General features: G+C 35.7%; 1 protein-coding gene across 1 annotated transcript in view; it reads right to left on the reverse strand.

The window, feature by feature from the left end:
* Window positions 1-956: 956 nt before the first annotated feature.
* LOC131957637 (glutamate receptor 2-like) overlaps window positions 957-19,987 on the reverse strand; it is a 36,063-nt gene continuing 17,032 nt past the window's right edge. Inside the window, exons 7-18 of the mRNA XM_059322371.1 lie at window positions 16,807-17,055; window positions 15,530-15,637; window positions 14,534-14,665; window positions 13,902-14,099; window positions 13,256-13,390; window positions 12,265-12,384; window positions 11,218-11,376; window positions 5,154-5,256; window positions 4,255-4,445; window positions 3,436-3,539; window positions 2,700-2,785; window positions 957-1,777 (exon numbers count right to left, since the gene is read on the reverse strand). Of these exons, the coding sequence (XP_059178354.1) occupies window positions 1,566-1,777; window positions 2,700-2,785; window positions 3,436-3,539; window positions 4,255-4,445; window positions 5,154-5,256; window positions 11,218-11,376; window positions 12,265-12,384; window positions 13,256-13,390; window positions 13,902-14,099; window positions 14,534-14,665; window positions 15,530-15,637; window positions 16,807-17,055 (1,797 nt within the window). The 3' untranslated portion in view covers window positions 957-1,565. The remainder of the gene's footprint in view (window positions 1,778-2,699; window positions 2,786-3,435; window positions 3,540-4,254; window positions 4,446-5,153; window positions 5,257-11,217; window positions 11,377-12,264; window positions 12,385-13,255; window positions 13,391-13,901; window positions 14,100-14,533; window positions 14,666-15,529; window positions 15,638-16,806; window positions 17,056-19,987) is intronic.

Below are 19,987 nucleotides of genomic sequence, written 5' to 3' on the forward strand. Positions count from 1 at the left end.
TATATTATCACACAACACACATCTAGTAGAAAATTTAAAAATCATCGTGATATCAACTTAACAAATACACACAGTTTAGCCACTAAGACGATGACAGATCATAACAAACCATAACAACGTGAGTACTGGCTAGCGTTGTTATTGATCCCAGTGTGGTCGAATACCTCGGGCCAGAAACAGATGGACACTACATTACTTGTTTTTGGTCAAAGTCGTTGGTCATTCAAAGTAACAAAATTTACTTTACAGTTTTCACCTTGTATGAGATATTACATTTCGACATTAAACAATGCATTGATAGAAAATAAATAAACACACACACGCCCATATATATATAACATATATGTAATATATATATATATCAATATATATATGTATATGATATATATACATATTCACATGATTACGTATATATATATATATATATATATATATATATATATATATATATATATATGTATATGTATATATATATATATATATATATATATATATATATATATATATATATATATATATATATATATATATATATATATATATATATATATATATATGTAACATAATAATAGTATATAACATTGTTACCAGCATACGCATCAATTACTATGGGGTTATCACCTTTGATATATAACATACCTTGCAAGTACTAGCATAACAAGTTCAAATTGGTTAAAATAACATTTAGGATTATATTCATCGTTTAAGAACATAATGCGTGGTCATGGGAATATGAAACAATGAAACATAACACGAATGAAATAAAATACAAACGACTTTCAATTTGAAGTCAATTTTCAAAAATAATTTAGAACGTCGATCACATAATAATTAACCTGACATAATTTTGTGCTTGTAGTTTTCATGTTATATATATATATATATATATATATATATATATATATATATATATATATATATATATATATATATATATATATAAAGTGTACTTTCAAAAAGACAGATGTATATGTGATTTACGACAATACTTTACAGTGCAATGGTTATTATTGTTGTATTAAAATATAAATATTTATTCTCAATTCAGTTTTAAAGTACAACTCCGTGTTCGGGAAATACTTTAGGACATTTAAAGCAAACTTTTTTTTCTATTTTTAGTTGTGTGTTATTTACCTCCTGTCTGTACAGTCATTCTTCCAGCGTTTAGAAGAAAAATGTCTTTAACTTTGCAAGATTAGACCAAATATCCAAAAATTAATTTATCACAAAGAAAACAATGATGTTATAGTTCACTATTTACCTTAGTTCCATAACCCTTACATAATCCAAAGTCCAATAACTCTTTCTTAATAAAGTTCCATAACTCCATCACCCAAACACTCATGTCCCATAACTCGTACATTCCACCAAGTCCCACAACTCTTCCATTACCATAAGTTCTGTAACTTACATCCTACACAACATATCATAACTCTTCTACCCCATAAAGTCCGATAACTCGTACATTCCACCAAGTCCCACAACTCTTCCATTACCATAAGTTCTGTAACTTACATCCAACACAACATATCATATCTCTTCTACCTCATAAAGTCCGATAACTCTCACACCGCTTCGCCCTTGTCACCGTAATACAAACGTAGTCGTTCCCGCTTAGCGTCGTCCAGCCCGTTATTGACGTAATTCTCTGGTTCCGGTGCCTTCTTGCGGCGAGACCGGTGTTTCTGGATGGCGTTGAGAATGACCAGGTACAGCTTTTTGCTGATGAACAACATGGCGGCCACACACACGCCAAACAGGCCAACTATAAAAACACCTGTTGGATCGAGATTTTTAAAATTAGTTAAATTGAGAGTGATGTCCCTTGAAAAAAAAATCATTTTTTCAGAAGCTTATTAAATGAAATCGAAAGAATAAAATTAAATTTTTCTAAGTACTTTTCATAATGATATAATTTATTCTTATATTTTATCATTTTTTTATGAAATATATTTTTAAATTTACTTTTAACGTAATAACTTTGCATGGTGGATTAATGTATATAATCACAAAACGTATAAGCAATTGCGTTGTATCTGATTAAATTATGCAAAGTCCACTATTGGTTTCTAATTATATACTGACCACTAGACTACAAACAACATGAAAAAAAAATTGCTAAAGTATTCCAACATTAGCCATAAAGTGAAAAAAAAACGTATGCACTACAAAAACAATAGCACTATATACTAGTAAGTGTCATGTTAATTATTTGCATCTTACAAAAAGTTTACACCCCTATAAAACGTTGAAACCCCCCACTAAACGTTGACACCCCTACTAAACATAGGCAACCTAAGTAAATATTGACACCCCCACTAAACGTTGACACCTCTACCAAACTTAGGCACCCCAAGTAAATATTGACACCCCCACTAAACGTTGACACCTCTACCAAACTTAGGCACCCCAAGTAAATATTGACACCCCCACTAAACGTTGACACCTCTACCAAACTTAGGCACCCCAAGTAAATATTGACACCCCCACTAAACGTTGACACCTCTACCAAACTTAGGCACCCCAAGTAAATATTGACACCCCTACTAAACATTGACACCCCTACTTTACATTGACACCCCTACTAAACATCGACACCCCTACTTAACATTGACACCCCTACTAAACGTTGACCACTCGCGAAAGTATTGGCAGACCAGTTAAGTCTTGACAACCAAACATGATCACGATGTCCTTACCTGCCGTGTGGTCCAGTCCAAACTTGACCTCTCCTGTCCTCTGGCTGTCACTGGCCAGGTCACAGCTTCGCTTGTCATCCCACCACCTGCACACACAGACAACAACATCAGAGGCGTCGCAAACTCAACAAAATTATCAGAGGCGTCACTAGTATAACAACATAAGAGGCGTCACTAGTACAACAAAATCAGAGGCGTCACTAGTACAACAACATCATTGAGTCAAGAGCGCAACAACATTCAGAGGTGTCAATAGGCGTCACAAACACAACATTATCAGAGGCGTCACAAAAAACAGTATCAGAGGCGTCTTAAACACAACAGCATTAGAGGCATTGACACTGCCAAAACATCAGCAACGTTACTACCAAAACACCAGAGGCGTCACTAGCACACTTTACCAGAGGCGTCACCAACACACTATTACTAGAGGCGTCACTACCACATTATTACTAGAGGCGTCACTAACACAACATCAGTACAACTGGACTGGTCACTCTATCCTGTCTAACAGACTATTATCCTGGGCTGGGAAAGATGGGGGAGGGGGGATCAGAGCTAGAAAACTGGGGGGGGGGGGTGGTGAAGGAATATCTCAGCAGTGAATGTAGTTCCGCAGTTCCACCGTGACATATTACAAGGCTAAAACCATGAGCCAGCTCCGTCAGTATACCAACAGTTTCACTGATTGTCCCACCATTGCACAGCGCGAACGTAAAAGAGACGAGTGACTTACTTTTTCTTCATCTTAGCTATAAAGCCGTCCTCTTTAAGCTTGAGCAGGGCGATGTTGATCAAAGTTTTAAACGGCGCCCCAGCTTTCATGCCTATACCGTGTTCCTTAAATAAGATGAAAGTGGTTGTTTTTTTTCTTGTACTTTAACTTGGTGTTGAGAGTAATTAAATTAATGAAGATATTTTTAAAAGATCATAAATATTTTATTTAATAAATATTTAATTTATTTAAAAGATATTTTTAAAAAAGTAAGTACTACTTATTTCTGACTATATTGAACTCTACCAAATGACTTACCTGTAATAAAATCTGATATTATGAATACTTCACCAACTTACCTGTAATAAAATCTGACAAAATTGAACTCTACCAAACAACTTACCTGTAATAAAATCTGACCAAATTGAACTCTACCAAAAAACTTACCTGTAATAAACTATGATATTATGAATATTTCACCGACTTACCTGTAATAAAATCTGATATAATGAATACTTTACCGACTTACCTGTAATAAAATCTGATATTATGAATACTTCACCGACTTACCTGTAATAAAATCTGATATAATACTTCACCGACTTACCTGCAATAAAATCTGATATTATGAATACTTCACCGACTTACCTGTAATAAAATCTGATATAATACTTCACCGACTTACCTGTAATAAAATCTGATATATTGCTTCACCGACTTACCTGTAATAAAATCTGACAAAAATGAACTCTACAATACGACTTACCTGTAATAAAATCTGATATAATGCTTCACCAACTTACCTGTAATAAAATCTGATATAATACTTCACCGACTTACCTGTAATAAAATTGGTGAAGCGGCCGCCATGAGCTCACAGTTGATATTCTGCGCCGCCTCGTTAATTAAATAATCAAAGATGAAGGCATGAGTGCCAGCCTTGACGAGCTTTTGACCCTCCGTGGCGTTCTTGACCTGACCCTTGGACGACTCGACCTTGCTCCAGATGTCTCGGTACACCTTCTTTGTGTCTGTAAACAGTAAACACACTCAAGATTTACATTTAAAGGGAAACAACTTTTTGATATAATGAAATAAAATTTAATCGCTTACTTCCCTTAATACGATTAAAAAAACTATTTTAAGAAAAATAAAAAAAAAGCATTTTCTGAAACGCCACGACCTAATTATGCATTTGCACGAATTGTAAAACAAGAGACGAAAATATGAGGGGCAAGGGGTATAAAATATCTGTTTTATTATCTTGAATTATTGCTTAAAAATGTCTACAATCAGGTAAGGAAGTTAGTATTTAAAGAAAAATTTAGACGTATTTACATTGTCTTTCAAAAGGAGGAAAATAGTTTATGGTATAAAAATGCTAGATTAAAGTATTTTGTCTTTTAAATAATGTAAATATGCTAGATAAAAATATTTTGTCTTTTACAAGGAGCAAAAACATTGCATATTATAAAAATACTTAATACAAGTATTTTGTGTTTTAAAAGTAGCAAATACATTCCTTATTATAAAAATGCTAGATAAAAGAATTTTGTCTTTTACAAGTAGCAAAAACATTTCTTATTATAAAAAAGCTTGATAAAAGTATTTTTTTTTCTTTAAAACTAGCAAAGATATTTCAAGATGTAAAGATGCTAAATATAAAGATTAAGTCTTTTATAAGAAACGAAACTATTATGTTTAAATATGGCAGTCAGTCAAAGTGCTGCCACCCATACCATTTCTCAGAAAAGACATCGTGGCAGAGTTAATCACCGTACTGACTCCGAGGGTCTTAGACTTTGACAAGGCTTCAAAGGAATCCACGCTCTCGCCAAAGTTCTGTTGGGATAAACGGCAAGTGTCAGTTAATGTGGTTAGAATAAACATATCTGTTAGTTAAATTTCCCGTAGAGATTTTATTTAAAACGAGCCGACCCGCAGCATATCATACGCCGCTATTTAGTTGTTGTTTTTTTCTACTTTTCAGTAATTCATAATTTGTGAATTCGACACTGGCACTGAAAATATTTCTTTATCCCCCCCCCCCCTACGTTTAAAATAGTTTCAAACTAAATTATCTGCACCTAATAGTCGACACTAAACACGGCTCTGCTTGTAAACATTTAGCGTGAACCACAGCTCACCAGACCATGTAGGGGTGGGGGTGGTAGGGAGCGCGCTTACAGCTTGTTTTCTAGCGTCTCCCAGAAGAGAATTATATATATAGATACTAGAAAGATGTACAAAGTGCGAGCGCCTGATAATAATGTGGTGATTTTGTCGTTGATAGTGGTTTTGTTCGCTACATTATGTGCTCAACATAAAACAGTGTTCAGTACATATTTCTTCTGAAGAGTATAAGTATATTCATAGCAAGTGTCAGTAATGCGGTTAGAATGATAATGTCTGGTAATTAAAATCTCTCGTAGGGATTTTATACTCTATTTAAAATAATAGGGCTTGTAAGTCTACGTTCTCGAAATCTACTAGCTGGCAAGTACGAGAACGAGAAGTTATGACCTACTTACAAGCCCTATAGAAAGAAGATGAACAAACTTCGTGCGCCTGATTTATTTGTTACTTAATAATGGTGTCATTTTGTCGTTGCCTGTGATTTTGTTCGCTACATTATCTGCTCAACATAAAACAGTGTTAGGTATATATTTCTTATGAAGAGTATAAGTATATTCATAGCAAGTGTCATTAATACGGTTAGAATGAAAATGTCTGACGGTTAAAAATTTTCGTAGGGGTTTTATACTCTAAGAGTATTCAATAAAGATTTATAGAAGGAACGTCTAATAAATTATTGGTGATTTTGTCGTTGCCTGTGGTTTTGTTAATTACATTTTGTGTTCAAAATTCACGGTGCTAAGCACGCATTCCTATTTAATAGTATCCGGGTAAATTACATAATCTTATTGCCACTACGTTTGTAACAGTTGGTCAGTTTATCTTCTGACCCGTAGCGGTTGGCCATCATAATTATATCCTGGCCCGTAACGTTTTGAGCAGAAAATTAATTACATTTATTTCAATAGTATAAGTAAAAAATTGTCATCCAAATTTTATGCATAAAAAAAAAAAAAAATTAAAATCACAACAATGCACCTATGGAGCTGTGCTAACCTCTTATAGATCTAGCTAACATGAGTTTAAAAAAAATTCTCTAATCAAAGTATTGAAGTATAACATTCCTTTACGTAATTAAAACCTATTTATCTCCCCTTAATATGCGGTTAATGTTTACGTTCACATTCCTGATCGAATTGACAGCTTAAAATAGGGCTATGAAGTAACCAGCTGGAAGAAGTTGTGAAAGTGTTTAGAGTGATCTGCCCCTACTTGTAAATGAACCTCACCAAAAAGTTTCACAATTCTCAACGTTAAAATAAAATACTTAAAAAAAACTTTTTAAAAAACCACGTTTTTCTTGTGGACTAAAAAGTAGAAAATAAATTTTCATACATTTGATGACAAAAAACGTGGGTACGTTCACCATCAAATTTCCCGACCCATCTGCCCGACCCACGTTTTTTGTCATCAAATGTATGTAAATAGTTATTTTCTACTTTTTAGTCCACAAGAAAAACGTGGTTTTTTAAAAAGTGTTTATAAATACACGGACTAAAAATCTTGAGCGACCAGGATTCGAACCTGGGTTGTCGCGGCCACAACGCGAAGTACTAACCACTATACGATCACGGCCAGCGCGCTCATATCGATTGGGGCCGAAGTAACTGTGTCAATAAGGCTCCAGTCTTGTCGGTATCTTTAGAAATCATGTCCTCAATTTTATGGTCCTTGGGGCGTAATTAAATTAAGCTAATTACGGTCACTAATTGCTAGTTTTTATGATTGCATCTGAAATTGTTAGGCGAAAGTAGCATGCATGCCAAATTTCAGGTCTCTAGAGCAATCAGAAGTGGGCTAATTTTCGATGTCAATTTTAACAACAAACACACAAACGCGAAGCTGAGTTAATAATAAAATACTTAAAAAAAACTTTTTAAAAAACCACGTTTTTCTTGTGGACTAAAAAGTAGAAAATAACTATTTACATACATTTGATGACAAAAAACGTGGGTACGTTCACCATCAAATTTCCCGACCCATCTGCCCGACCCACGTTTTTTGTCATCAAATGTATGTAAATAGTTATTTTCTACTTTTTAGTCCACAAGAAAAACGTGGTTTTTTAAAAAGTTTTTTTTAAGTATTTTATTTTCTCCTTTTTAGTCCGTTGCTACACATGAAAAACGTGGTTTTTAAAAAAGTTTTTTATATAGTTTATTTTCTACTTTATCTAATGACTTGATTAAGTATGAATTGACTAAGTGTTTATAAATACACGGACTAAAAAAATCTTGAGCGACCAGGATTCGAACCTGGGTTGTCGCGGCCACAACGCGAAGTACTAACCACTATACGATCACGGCCAGCGCGCTCACATCGATTGGGGCCGAAGTAACTGTGTCAACAAGCCTCCAGTCTTGTCGGTATCTTTAGAAATCATGTCCTCAATTTTATGGTCCTTTGGGCGTAATTAAATTAAGCTAATTACGGTCTCTAATTGCTAGTTTTTATGATTGCATCTGAAATTGTTAGGCGAAAGTAACCTGCATGCCAAATTTCAGATCTATAGAGCAATCAGAAGTGGGCTAATTTTCGATGTCAATTTTAACAACAAACACATCCACGCGAAGCTGAGTTAATAAAAACGTGTTAAAAACGTGTTAAAAAACGTGTTAATAATTAAAAGCGACAGCTTTAGAGCCGCTGAAATCTTCATTAAGGGAAAAGCCATTGATGATTTGAACTAAGGTTCTTGTGGTGTAAAACACACAAGTAGCAGCTAATAATTGGCCACTTTACGAGGTAATGAGTTACGGTAGGTGTTACTTTAAACCTGATATTGTAACTTATACGTGCAACATTTTGTAATTATTACAAGCTTTTATTTAACTCACTTCCTCTGTCGTCAGTCTAGATAGAAACGCAGGAGTGAAAATTCGGACAGTTCTACTAGACCGATACGATTCACAGTTGGCACGTGGGTCAAGACATGAAGACAATGCAATCTGAAACTAAATTTGACTTAATTGGATGCCTAATTAATTTTTTATGAATTTATTAAAATTTGGACCGAATTAGTAGGCATGTCTATCCAACCACACCACACGCGTCATCCCCTTCATTCAATAGCTGCGCCATCACGTTCAATGGATGCGTTCAAAGACCATTGCGCGCCTACTGAACGTGATGTTCAGAACGTGATGTTCAGTAGGCGCGCAATGGTTTTTAGTCATGTAACTCTATTGTAAATAAAACATGTAAAATACTGAAAAAAAATTTCATAAAAACGTTTTAATAACAAGCTTTTATGTAATGATGCACTAAAAAGTAGAAAATAAATTATACACTACTATTTAAATTACTATAAAGAAAAGCGTGGGTCTCTTCTCAAATATTAGTAAAGGTATCCAATAGGTATTAAAGTACTAAAGTGACCCACGCTTTTCTTTATAGTAATTTAAATAGTAGTGTATAATTTATTTTCTACTTTTTAGTGCATCATTACATAAAAGCTTGTTATTAAAACGTTTTTTATGAATTTTTTTTTTACACTAACATTACAAAACGGTATTCTACAATTATTTTTTTAGTATTTCTTATATAGTTTTCGATTAAACGATTTTTTTTACTCATGTTCTAAAGCGATGATGTATCACATTGCATGGGGCAGCGTGGCCTAGTGGTAGAGCGCTAGAATGCTTCCCCGAAAGTTTCGAGTTCGAATCCAGATCAAGTCAGAACAATATCCCTGATTCTACCCAACTCTGATGGTTAACAAACTCACGTTAGGGACATAAAGGCGTGTGATATTATCCCTTCATATGCCGAAGTCAAGAAAAATATAAACTCTACTTCATCTGCTCAATAGATCGCTTGGTCTAAAGAGGATCTTTACATTATATCAGATCATAGAGTCTACTTAGGAAACTTAGAGTTTGTTTAATATTCGTTTCAACAGTTTTAGAAAGAAACCCCGTATCAGCTGTTAGAAGTTTAGCAATTCTAAACCAAAGAGACTTGTAAGTACCAAGTTAATGTCTAGTGGGTTTTAAACCAACATTTATGGGAGCCCCAAGGCTTTGATCCTACACCTGCTTATACTTACCTGAAACACGAATCTGAGCGACCACTAATTTGACCACGTTATTTACCTGTCGCTAATTAAAACACAGTTTAACTAGTTCATGTTTAAAATGAAAGTAGGTGAGTTTGAAGATAGAAGTGAAGCGAGTTAAATAAATATGATTTAGTCTAGAAACCTGGAAAAAATCTTTTAACATAACAGTTGAAACTCAACACCTTTAGGTAAAAATTGGTTACCCTAATCTACTTATTCTAATTAGCTAGACTGCTAACCAGAAAGTCTCCAGTTCGAATCTGGGTTCAAATTCGTAAAATGTACTTGAGTGCAATTCCTTCACAGAATAAACCGGGAGTGATCTCCCCTAAACTTTCTCGAATATTCTTATATAAAACAACAGGGGATGGGAACTCGGGATATAGTTATGATTTTTAATCCATTTTAAATACTTAAACTTTTTAAAATAAAATAGAATCTCATAGAAGAAAGTATTGCACACCAAGCGAACGCCGAATACAGATGTTCATAATGGTGCGCAATATTATTAGTACTTTATAAATTTAGATGCGATTTTGAGAAATCGGAAATAGCGTAAATTAGTACTTCCCGTCAACGGAAATTACTCAAAATTTGACAGAACGAAGAGAATTAGATCTTTTACTTACATGTGAAATTTCATTTATCTATCTGAAATAGTACTCAAGTTATAGGCTTTTGAAAAATTCAAAGTAGAAAAAGTACCACTTCCGGTTATCGGAAATCGCTCAAAAGTTGATACGGATCTACGATTTTCATAAAATACTTATTTATGAAATTTCATTAACCTAGCTGTAACGGTACTCAAGTTATCGTGTTTACACACACACAGACACACAGACACACACACACACACAGACATACGGACAAGATTGCAAAATTATGTTTTTCCGTATCAGTGAGGTGTAAAACGTCGAGATTTGTAAAAATCTCGATTCTTTTTTTGCACGATTACAATACTTTCTCTATACTACGTATATACGAGAAAGTAAAAAGGATAACTCTAATTTATTTGCCTTATGGACCATCTGGCTCGAAAAGGAAACTTTACTTTTACTCTATCTTTAACTATTGACTTCTAGAGTTAAAGGAAACGGTAGAATCCACAATCGGGGATGGGAGAGGGGGGGGGGGGGGGAGGGGGTGCTTATACTGCTATCAGATACCTCCACAATTATTGGATTTTATTTTACTGGTAGTAAACTAAATAGACACATATATATATCTTGCTAATCATATGTCAGCTCGAACTCTATCCCTTACCAATGTTTTCCCAAAGTGGACACAATAAGCTAGATAGCTATAAAGGTAGACACAAGGAATTACCTAAAAGGTCGAGATTGCTGTAGTGTTTGTTATGAGGATTAGGATTTATCATAAATGGACGAGATGGCGATATAATGAATTATGATAGTAAACACAAAACGTTAGTTAACAATGACGGTAGACACAAGGAATTATCTAAACGGTCAAAATAACGGTAATGTTAGCTATGATAAGGGTAATTGAAGGTAAAATAAATTCCCTTAATGGTCGGGGTAACGGTCTCTTAACAATGAAGGTTACCACAACACATTAGTTACCTATGAGTAAACAAAAAAAATTACCTTAATGGTCAAGAAGGCAGCCATGTTGGCTGTATAGGTGGACACAGTGATCAGGACAAAGAACAGGAAACCAGCCGTTAGAATTCTCTGAGACACTGGCACCGGTGCGAAATCCGAGCCTCGTTTTAGAAGAGTGCCAATAGTGAACCAGATGGTCTCCTGCGAAATTTTATAAAAAAATGTGACGTATATTTAATTTGTTCGTATTATATCCAGTTTCTGTTTTGCCAATATCGCTGTCAGTGATTAAGGTCCAGGTTACGATTGCTTTTTACAGTTAAGATTAGGACTTAGGTTAAGAGTAATGTTAAAGCTAGTCTAAGTCTTTGGTAAAACAGAACACTGATCTTACATGAAAGTTATGATACTGTCTAAGGGACGGAGTGGCCTAGCGGCAGAGTGCTAGAATGCTAACCTGTTAGTCTTGAGTTCGAATTGGGGATCAAGTTAGTAGACCGATCCTGAGTTCAGTTGATGGGTACCTAACTCACGTAAGGGAGAGTAAAGACGGCTGGGAATAGTGCTTACCATACTATCTCTTCAAATGACGAGGTCACAGAAACAGGTGAACCGTAATTCACTTTCCCAATAGACCGTCATGTTGGGAATGGGCACTTTACTACTTTACTTTTATCATACTGTTCTATTACTGATAACCTTTCTTAAGGCGTATCTTTAATAGTCCTATTGATAACTTATTTTTTACTTTTAGTCTCTTTTCAAACCTGATGGTCTATAGGGCAAGCGAAGAAGAATTCACCTGTTTCTGTGACCTCGGCATATGAAGAGATAGTGTGGTCAGCACTATGCCCAGCCGCCTTTACTTTCCCTATCGCGAGTTACCCATCAGAGTTAGGTGGACTCAAGGAAGGGTCTACTGACTTGAACCCGGATTCGAACTCGAAACTTACTGGTTAGCAGTCCAGCTCTATACCGCTAGACCACTCCGTCCCCTCCTATTGTTAACAGGACGAAGGAATCTCCCCAGATTACCGTACAGATTACCACAAGTACTTTAGGAGAACCCCGATAGATCCCAAAGCTTACCTTAAAGGTGAAACGTCTGTCTTCAACACTGCAGTAGTCCATGCAGTAAAAAACTATAGTCACAAGGGCCGAGGCGCCCACTATCGCCATCCAGAGTTCCAGGGAAAACGGCATCATAAACTGTGGCAGTTAATTAGTGTAATTAGAGACGGGTATGACGTCATAAACTGTGGCAGTTAATTAGTGTAATTAGACGAGAGTATGACGTCATAAACTGTGGCAGTTAATTCGTGTAATTAGAGATGAGAGTATGACGTCATAAACTGTGGTAGTTAATTAGTGTAATTAGAGATGGGTATGACGTCATAAACTGTGGCAGTTAATTAGTGTAATTAGAGACGGGTATGACATCATAAACTGTGGCAGTTAATTAGTGTAATTAGAGACGAGAGTATGGCGTCATAAACTGTGGCAGTTAATTAGTGTAATTAGAGACAGGAGAATGACGTCATAAACTGTGGCAGTTAATTAGTGTAATTAAAGACGAGAGTTTGTCATCATAAACTGTGGCAGTTAATTAGTGTAATTAGAGACGGGAGAATGACGTCATAAATTGTGGCAGTTAATGAGTGTAATTTAAGACGAGAGTTTGACATCATAAACTTTGGTAGGTAATTAGTGTAATTAGAGACGGGAGAATAACGTCATAAACTGTGGCAGTTAATTAGTGTAATTAGATACGAGAGTATGACGTCATAAACTATGGCAGTTAAGGTAATTAAATTAGATGGGATAAGATGAGGATATGACATAACTGTGGCATTAAAATAGTTAAATATGGTTGCCTTAGAATTGTGTAATTCAAATAAAACTATGCCGTATTGAATTCACAATCTAATAATAATAATTGCTTCTGAAATCGTTACAGCAGAACGCAATGACAACTATAACAGCTTTGGCAATTTCCGAAAGATCAATTTAGCAGCTGTATACTTTAAAACACCCAAAGGAAATTCCCGAAAACAGACAGGAATCTTTAACGCAAACCTACCTGAAAAATGGTAAAGCTTTCGTCCGGCCTCTTGACCAGCAGGTTGACACCTGTGCTAAGCACACCCAGGCTGAAGTCTATGGCAGACTCGCGCGTGGAGGTGATGGAGATGGCACCACACGCCAGAGTCGCGTTCTGGAGAAAGTGGTGCAGATGTTGAAACTCACAGGAATTGGACGTTTGACAAATCGACGTCGCAGAAATTCGACAAACCGACAATGCAGAAATTGACATTAACAAAACAACAGAGAACAAATTCGACATTTAACAAAACCATGAAACAGAAATTTGACAAAACAACACAGTAGATACTTGACATTTATAAAAACGAAGCTGCAGAAATTTGACAAAAAAAGGGGGCAAAGATTTTACAAAACGACAGAACAGAAATGAGACATTTAACAAAACGACGAAGCAGAAATTTCACATATATCTAAACGACAATGCAGAAATTCAACAAAACGACAGAGAAGAACCTTGCCAATTAACAAAAAGAGACCAAACATAAACTCGCCAATGAACGTAAAGCTAAAACAAGATTTGCAAATTAATTAAACAACACAAATTTAACTATTATGAACAAAAAATGCACATCTTACTAGGCAGCAAAGTGTAAAAAAAAATCCAACAAATGACCTTGACCTACCCCTTGCATGACCTCGTTGACCATACCATCCCAGGTGCCCCGGGCTGAGCTGTACGCGCCGTAGACGTTGCCAGGACTACGGTAGATCTCATACTGAAACTTTAGCTCCTGAGCTAGTTTCTTGATCAGGTCAATGGTGAACCCTTCATAGAGGTCATCGTCCAGTGGATTGTCTCGCTTGACCACGAACGGATACTCCTACATTGGTGGTGAAGGTCAGGTTTAAATATAGAAATACATGTATTATATATATATATATATATATATATATATATATATATATATATATATATATATATATATATATATATGTAAATATATCTCAAAGACAAACTATCTCACGGAAAAAAACACGTGATCTCAGACAAAATATCTCAGACAAAATATCTCAGACAAAATATCTCAGACAAAATATCTCAGACAAAATACTTAAATTGATTTGAACATTTTTTATTGAGTGTCATACGGTTTTGTTTATTATATTTAGTAATGTTTATAGACCTAAATAATTATTGTACGAAATGTTTGCCGCATAAACTAATTTCCTAAAACCTATATATATATATATATATATATATATATATATATATATATATATATATATATATATATATATATATACATCCACCTACCTCAACCACAACGATGCGAACCAAATCAGGAAAGATACCAATATGTTGCTGAGTCCCGTTGTTTGACTCTACTTCACCTGTCAGTGTAAGCCTCGCTTCAGGTGTTGACTTGTGTGGATTCCACTTGGCGATCTAATTGGTGTTTGATAGTAGGGTATTAATACGTACACAATATAGTTTAAAAATATAAATACTATTGTAATACAATCTGTGTGTGTTCAACATATATAGAGAAAGATGAGTGCCAAATAATAACGCCTTATTGAAAGAAGCGTTTGAATGCAGGACAGTGTTATATTATTAGCCCACTAATTACTGCGTTAAATAAACAAAATAATTGGTGTTTTAACACACAACAACTTATTAATATTTAAAACCGAAATGACGATGAAAAGTTAAATGAATTTTGAAATAGCTAATTTCGTATAAATCATTATGTTTTGCAGTTGGCAGTATTTTTGCCCAACCTCGTGTTTAAGAATAAAAGTGGAATCAAATGTTGATTAAAAAATGGTAATTAATAATTGTATAGATACTATACTGTTAAATCGACTATTAAAAAAACAGCTGCAATTTGCAAAACAAGAAATTAAATTAAATCTTTTTCCAATTTATTTTTTCGTTGGTCACCAACATTCTAAGTTTACAAAAAAACATAAAAAAATAACTTTAAATAAACAGAATTATTTACAAAGAAAATTCATCTCGCCCCATAACACTTTTATATACGACAAATAATATACCTATAGACACTTTCAATAAAAAAAAAACTACCTCTACCATTACCCACCATTTAGGCTACCCTTCAAATAGAACAAAAAACCCAACTCTTACCCAACAAATAAAACAAAAACCCACCTCTACCATTATCCACCATTTAGGCTACTCTACGAATAAAACAAATAACCACCTCTACCATTAGCCTTCTTTTACTCTACAAATAAAGCAAAAACCCACCTCTACCACTACCCACCATTTAAAGTACACAAAACCCACCTCTTTGTTCATTATCTCTCCTCCATGGTTGTACAGAGCTAAGGTGTAGTTGACTCTTTGACCATTCTGGTCGAACTCTATGTTACCTGTTCGACCAATCGTTTTAATCTGCAACATAGAGTGGTGTTTACAATACAGCTAATCTACAACATAGAGTGATATTTACAATACAGCTAATCTGCAACATAGAGTGGTGTTTACAATACAGCTAATCTGCAACATAGAGTGGTGTTTACAATACAGCTAATCTGCAACATAGAGTGGTGTTTACAATACAGCTAATATACAACATAGAGTGGTGTTTACAATCAGTGGCGTAGCCAGGATCGTCTCAAGGGGGGGGGTTCCAATTTTTACCCGGGGACAAACTTTCGATTTGCACTTCCCCCCTCAAACTTTCGATTTGCACCCCCCCCTCAAACTTTCGATTTGCACCCCCCCCTCAAACTTTCGATTTGCACCCCCCCCCCCTCAAACTTTTGATTTGCACCCCCCCCCCCTCAAACTTTCGATTTGCACCCCCCCCCCCTCAAACTTTCGATTTGCACCCCCCCTCATACTTTTTATATATACCGAGGGGTCTATGGGGGGGGTTATGACCCCCCCTAACCCCCCCCTGCCTACGCCACTGTTTACAATACAGCTAATGTGCAACATAGAGGAATATTAGCTGTATTTACAATACAGCTAATGTGCAATGCATAGTCCAGTGGTTAACCTGTTCGATCGAACCCCAGGAAGATTCAATCTCAGGGGTTAGACGGAGGTCAAGACACACCCGACTTATAAATGATTTACGATCGGAATTTGTCAGTTTGGACCATAAAACTATTAAGAAGGGTTTGGTGAACACGCATTTAAAACTGGTGGGTTCGGCACCTCAAAAAAGGTTAAGAACCACTGGGGGGGGGGGGGGGGGGACGGGAACACCCATTAATTTTTGTAGGGTTTATTTATGATAATTGATCATTATTTATGTATATTTATGTTATAGACCACATTTTTAACAGATATATAGATGCGTAACGTTAATGTTAATTAATAGATGCCTAACGTTAATGTTAATTGATAATAATGATCAGAAAAGAAAAGTGTTGGCTATATCTTGATAATTTGTATTAGTTGATTAATAATAAAGATAAGTAAAAGAAAAAAAATCGATTGTATTAATCTTGATAATTTGTATTAGTTGAATAATAATAAAGATAAGTAAAAGAAAAAAAAATCAATTGTATTAATCTTGATAATTTGTAGCAATTAAAAAAAAATTAACGCACAGATTTAAGAGCTTTTAGAAATCTTTTCGGATCAAAATCGTTGCTGACGATCATTTGATCCCTGAGGTAATGTTCCAGAGCGTATGACGTAATGCGGGCCGCGTCCCGGGCAGCGGCCTTATCCTCGTCACCGTTGAAGCCGTCAGCGTTGGGCTTGATGTAGCGGAACGCTAGTAGCTCACAGCGTGCAGAGAACAGGCCTAGGCGGTACATCTCACTGGCACCAGAGAATGGCTTCAGGTGGGACGACTGGGGGGAGAAGGTATACAGGTGAGTTGACAAGATTTATACAAGTGAGGTGACAAGATTTATACAGGTGGGAGGACAAGATTTATACAAGTGAGAGGACAAGATTTATACAGGTGAGAGGACAAGATGTATACAGGTGGGAGGACAAGATTTATACAGGTGAGAGGACAAGATTTATACAGGTGGGAGGACAAGATTTATACAGGTAAGATGGCAAGATTTATACAGGTGAGAGGACAAGATTTATACAGGTGGGAATACAAGATTTATACAGGTGAGATGACAAGATTTATACAGGTGTACAGGTGAGATGACAAGTTTTATATAGGTGGGAGGACAAGATTTATACAGGTGAGGTGACAAGATTTATACAGGTGAGAGGACAAGATTTATACAGGTGAGATGACAAGATTTATACAGGTGTACAGGTGAGATGACAAGTTTTATATAGGTGGGAGGACAAGATTTATACAGGTGTACAGGTGAGGTGACAAGATTTATACAGGTGAGATGACAAGATTTATACAGGTGTACAGGTGAGGTGACAAGATTTATACAGGTAAGATGACAAGATTTATACAGGTGTACAGGTGAGATGACAATATTTATACAGGTGAGGTGACAAGATTTATACAGGTGAGATGACAAGATTTATACAGGTGTACAGGTGAGATGACAAGATTTATACAGGTGAGATGACAAGGTTCATACAGGTGAGATGACAAGATTTATACAGGTGAGATGACAAGATTTATACAGGTGAGATGACAAGATTTATACAGGTGGGAGGACAAGATTTATACAGGTGAGGTGACAAGATTTATACAGGTGAGATGACAAGATTTATACAGGTGTACAGGTGAGATGACAATATTTATACAGGTGAGATGACATGAGTTATACAGGTTAGGTGACAAGATTTATACAGGTGGGAGGACTAGGGGGAGAAGGTATACAGGTGAGATTACAAGATTTATACAGGTGAAATGACAAGATTTATACAGGTGAGATGACAATATTTATACAGGTGAGTTGACAAGATTTATACAGGTGGGAGGACTAGGGGGAGAAGGTATACAGGTGAGATGAAAAGATTTATACAGGTGAGATGACAAGATTTATACAGGTTAGGTGACAAGATTTATACAGGTGAGGTGACAAGATTTATATAGGTGGGATGACAAGATTTATACAGGTGGGAATACAAGATTTATACAGGTGTACAGGTGAGATGACAATATTTATACAGGTGAGTTGACAAGATTTATACAGGTGGGAGGACTAGGGGGAGAAGGTATACAGGTGAGATGACAAGATTTATACAGGTAAGATGACAAGATTTATACAGGTTAGGTGACAAGATTTATACAGGTGGGAGGACTAGGGGGAGAAGGTATACAGGTGAGATGACAAGATTTATACAGGTGAGATGACAAGATTTATACAGGTGAGATGACAAGATTTATACAGGTGAGATTACAAGATTTATACAGGTGTACAGGTGAGATGACAAGATTTATACAGGTGAGATGACAAGATTTATACAGGTGTACAGGTGAGATGACAAGATTTATATAGGTGGGAGGACAAGATTTATACAGGTGTACAGGTGAGGTGACAAGATTTATACAGGTTGGATGACAAGATTTATACAGGTGAGGTGACAAGATTTATACAGGTGAGATGACAAGATTTATACAGGTGTACAGGTGAGATGACAATATTTATACAGGTGAGATGACAAGATTTATACAGGTGAGAGGACAAGATGTATACAGGTGGGAGGACAAGATTTATACAGGTGAGATTACAAGATTTATACAGGTGAGATGACAAGATTTATACAGGTGAGATGACAAGATTTATACAGGTGTACAGGTGAGATGACAAGTTTTATATAGGTGGGAGGACAAGATTTATACAGATGTACAGGTGAGGTGACAAGATTTATACAGGTGAGATGACAAGATTTATACAGGTGTACATGTGAGGTGACAAGATTTATACAGGTGAGGTGACAAGATTTATACAGGTGTACAGGTGAGATGACAATATTTATACAGGTGAGGTGACAAGATTTATACAGGTGTACATGTGAGGTGACAAGATTTATACAGGTGAGGTGACAAGATTTATACAGGTGTACAGGTGAGATGACAATATTTATACAGGTGAGGTGACAAGATTTATACAGGTGTACAGGTGAGGTGACAAGATTTATACAGGTGAGATGACAAGATTTATACAGGTGTACAGGTGAGGTGACAAGATTTATACAGGTGAGATGACAAGATTTATACAGGTGTACAGGTGAGATGACAATATTTATACAGGTGAGATGACATGAGTTATACAGGTTAGGTGACAAGATTTATACAGGTGGGAGGACTAGGGGGAGAAGGTATACAGGTGAGATTACAAGATTTATACAGGTGAAATGACAAGATTTATACAGGTGAGATGACAATATTTATACAGGTGAGTTGACAAGATTTATACAGGTGGGAGGACTAGGGGGAGAAGGTATACAGGTGAGATGAAAAGATTTATACAGGTGAGATGACAAGATTTATACAGGTTAGGTGACAAGATTTATACAGGTGAGGTGACAAGATTTATACAGGTGGGAGGACTAGGGGGAGAAGGTATACAGGTGAGATGACAAGATTTATACAGGTAAGATGACAAGATTTATACAGGTTAGGTGACAAGATTTATACAGGTGGGAGGACTAGGGGGAGAAGGTATACAGGTGAGATGACAAGATTTATACAGGTGAGATGACAAGATTTATACAGGTGAGATGACAAGATTTATACAGGTGAGATTACAAGATTTATACAGGTGTACAGGTGAGATGACAAGATTTATACAGGTGAGATGACAAGATTTATACAGGTGTACAGGTGAGATGACAAGATTTATATAGGTG

This window comes from Physella acuta, unplaced genomic scaffold (genome assembly GCF_028476545.2).
Source record: "Physella acuta isolate Inbredline_101_S28 unplaced genomic scaffold, ASM2847654v3 ptg001251l, whole genome shotgun sequence".
Taxonomy (NCBI): Eukaryota; Metazoa; Mollusca; class Gastropoda; family Physidae; genus Physella; species Physella acuta.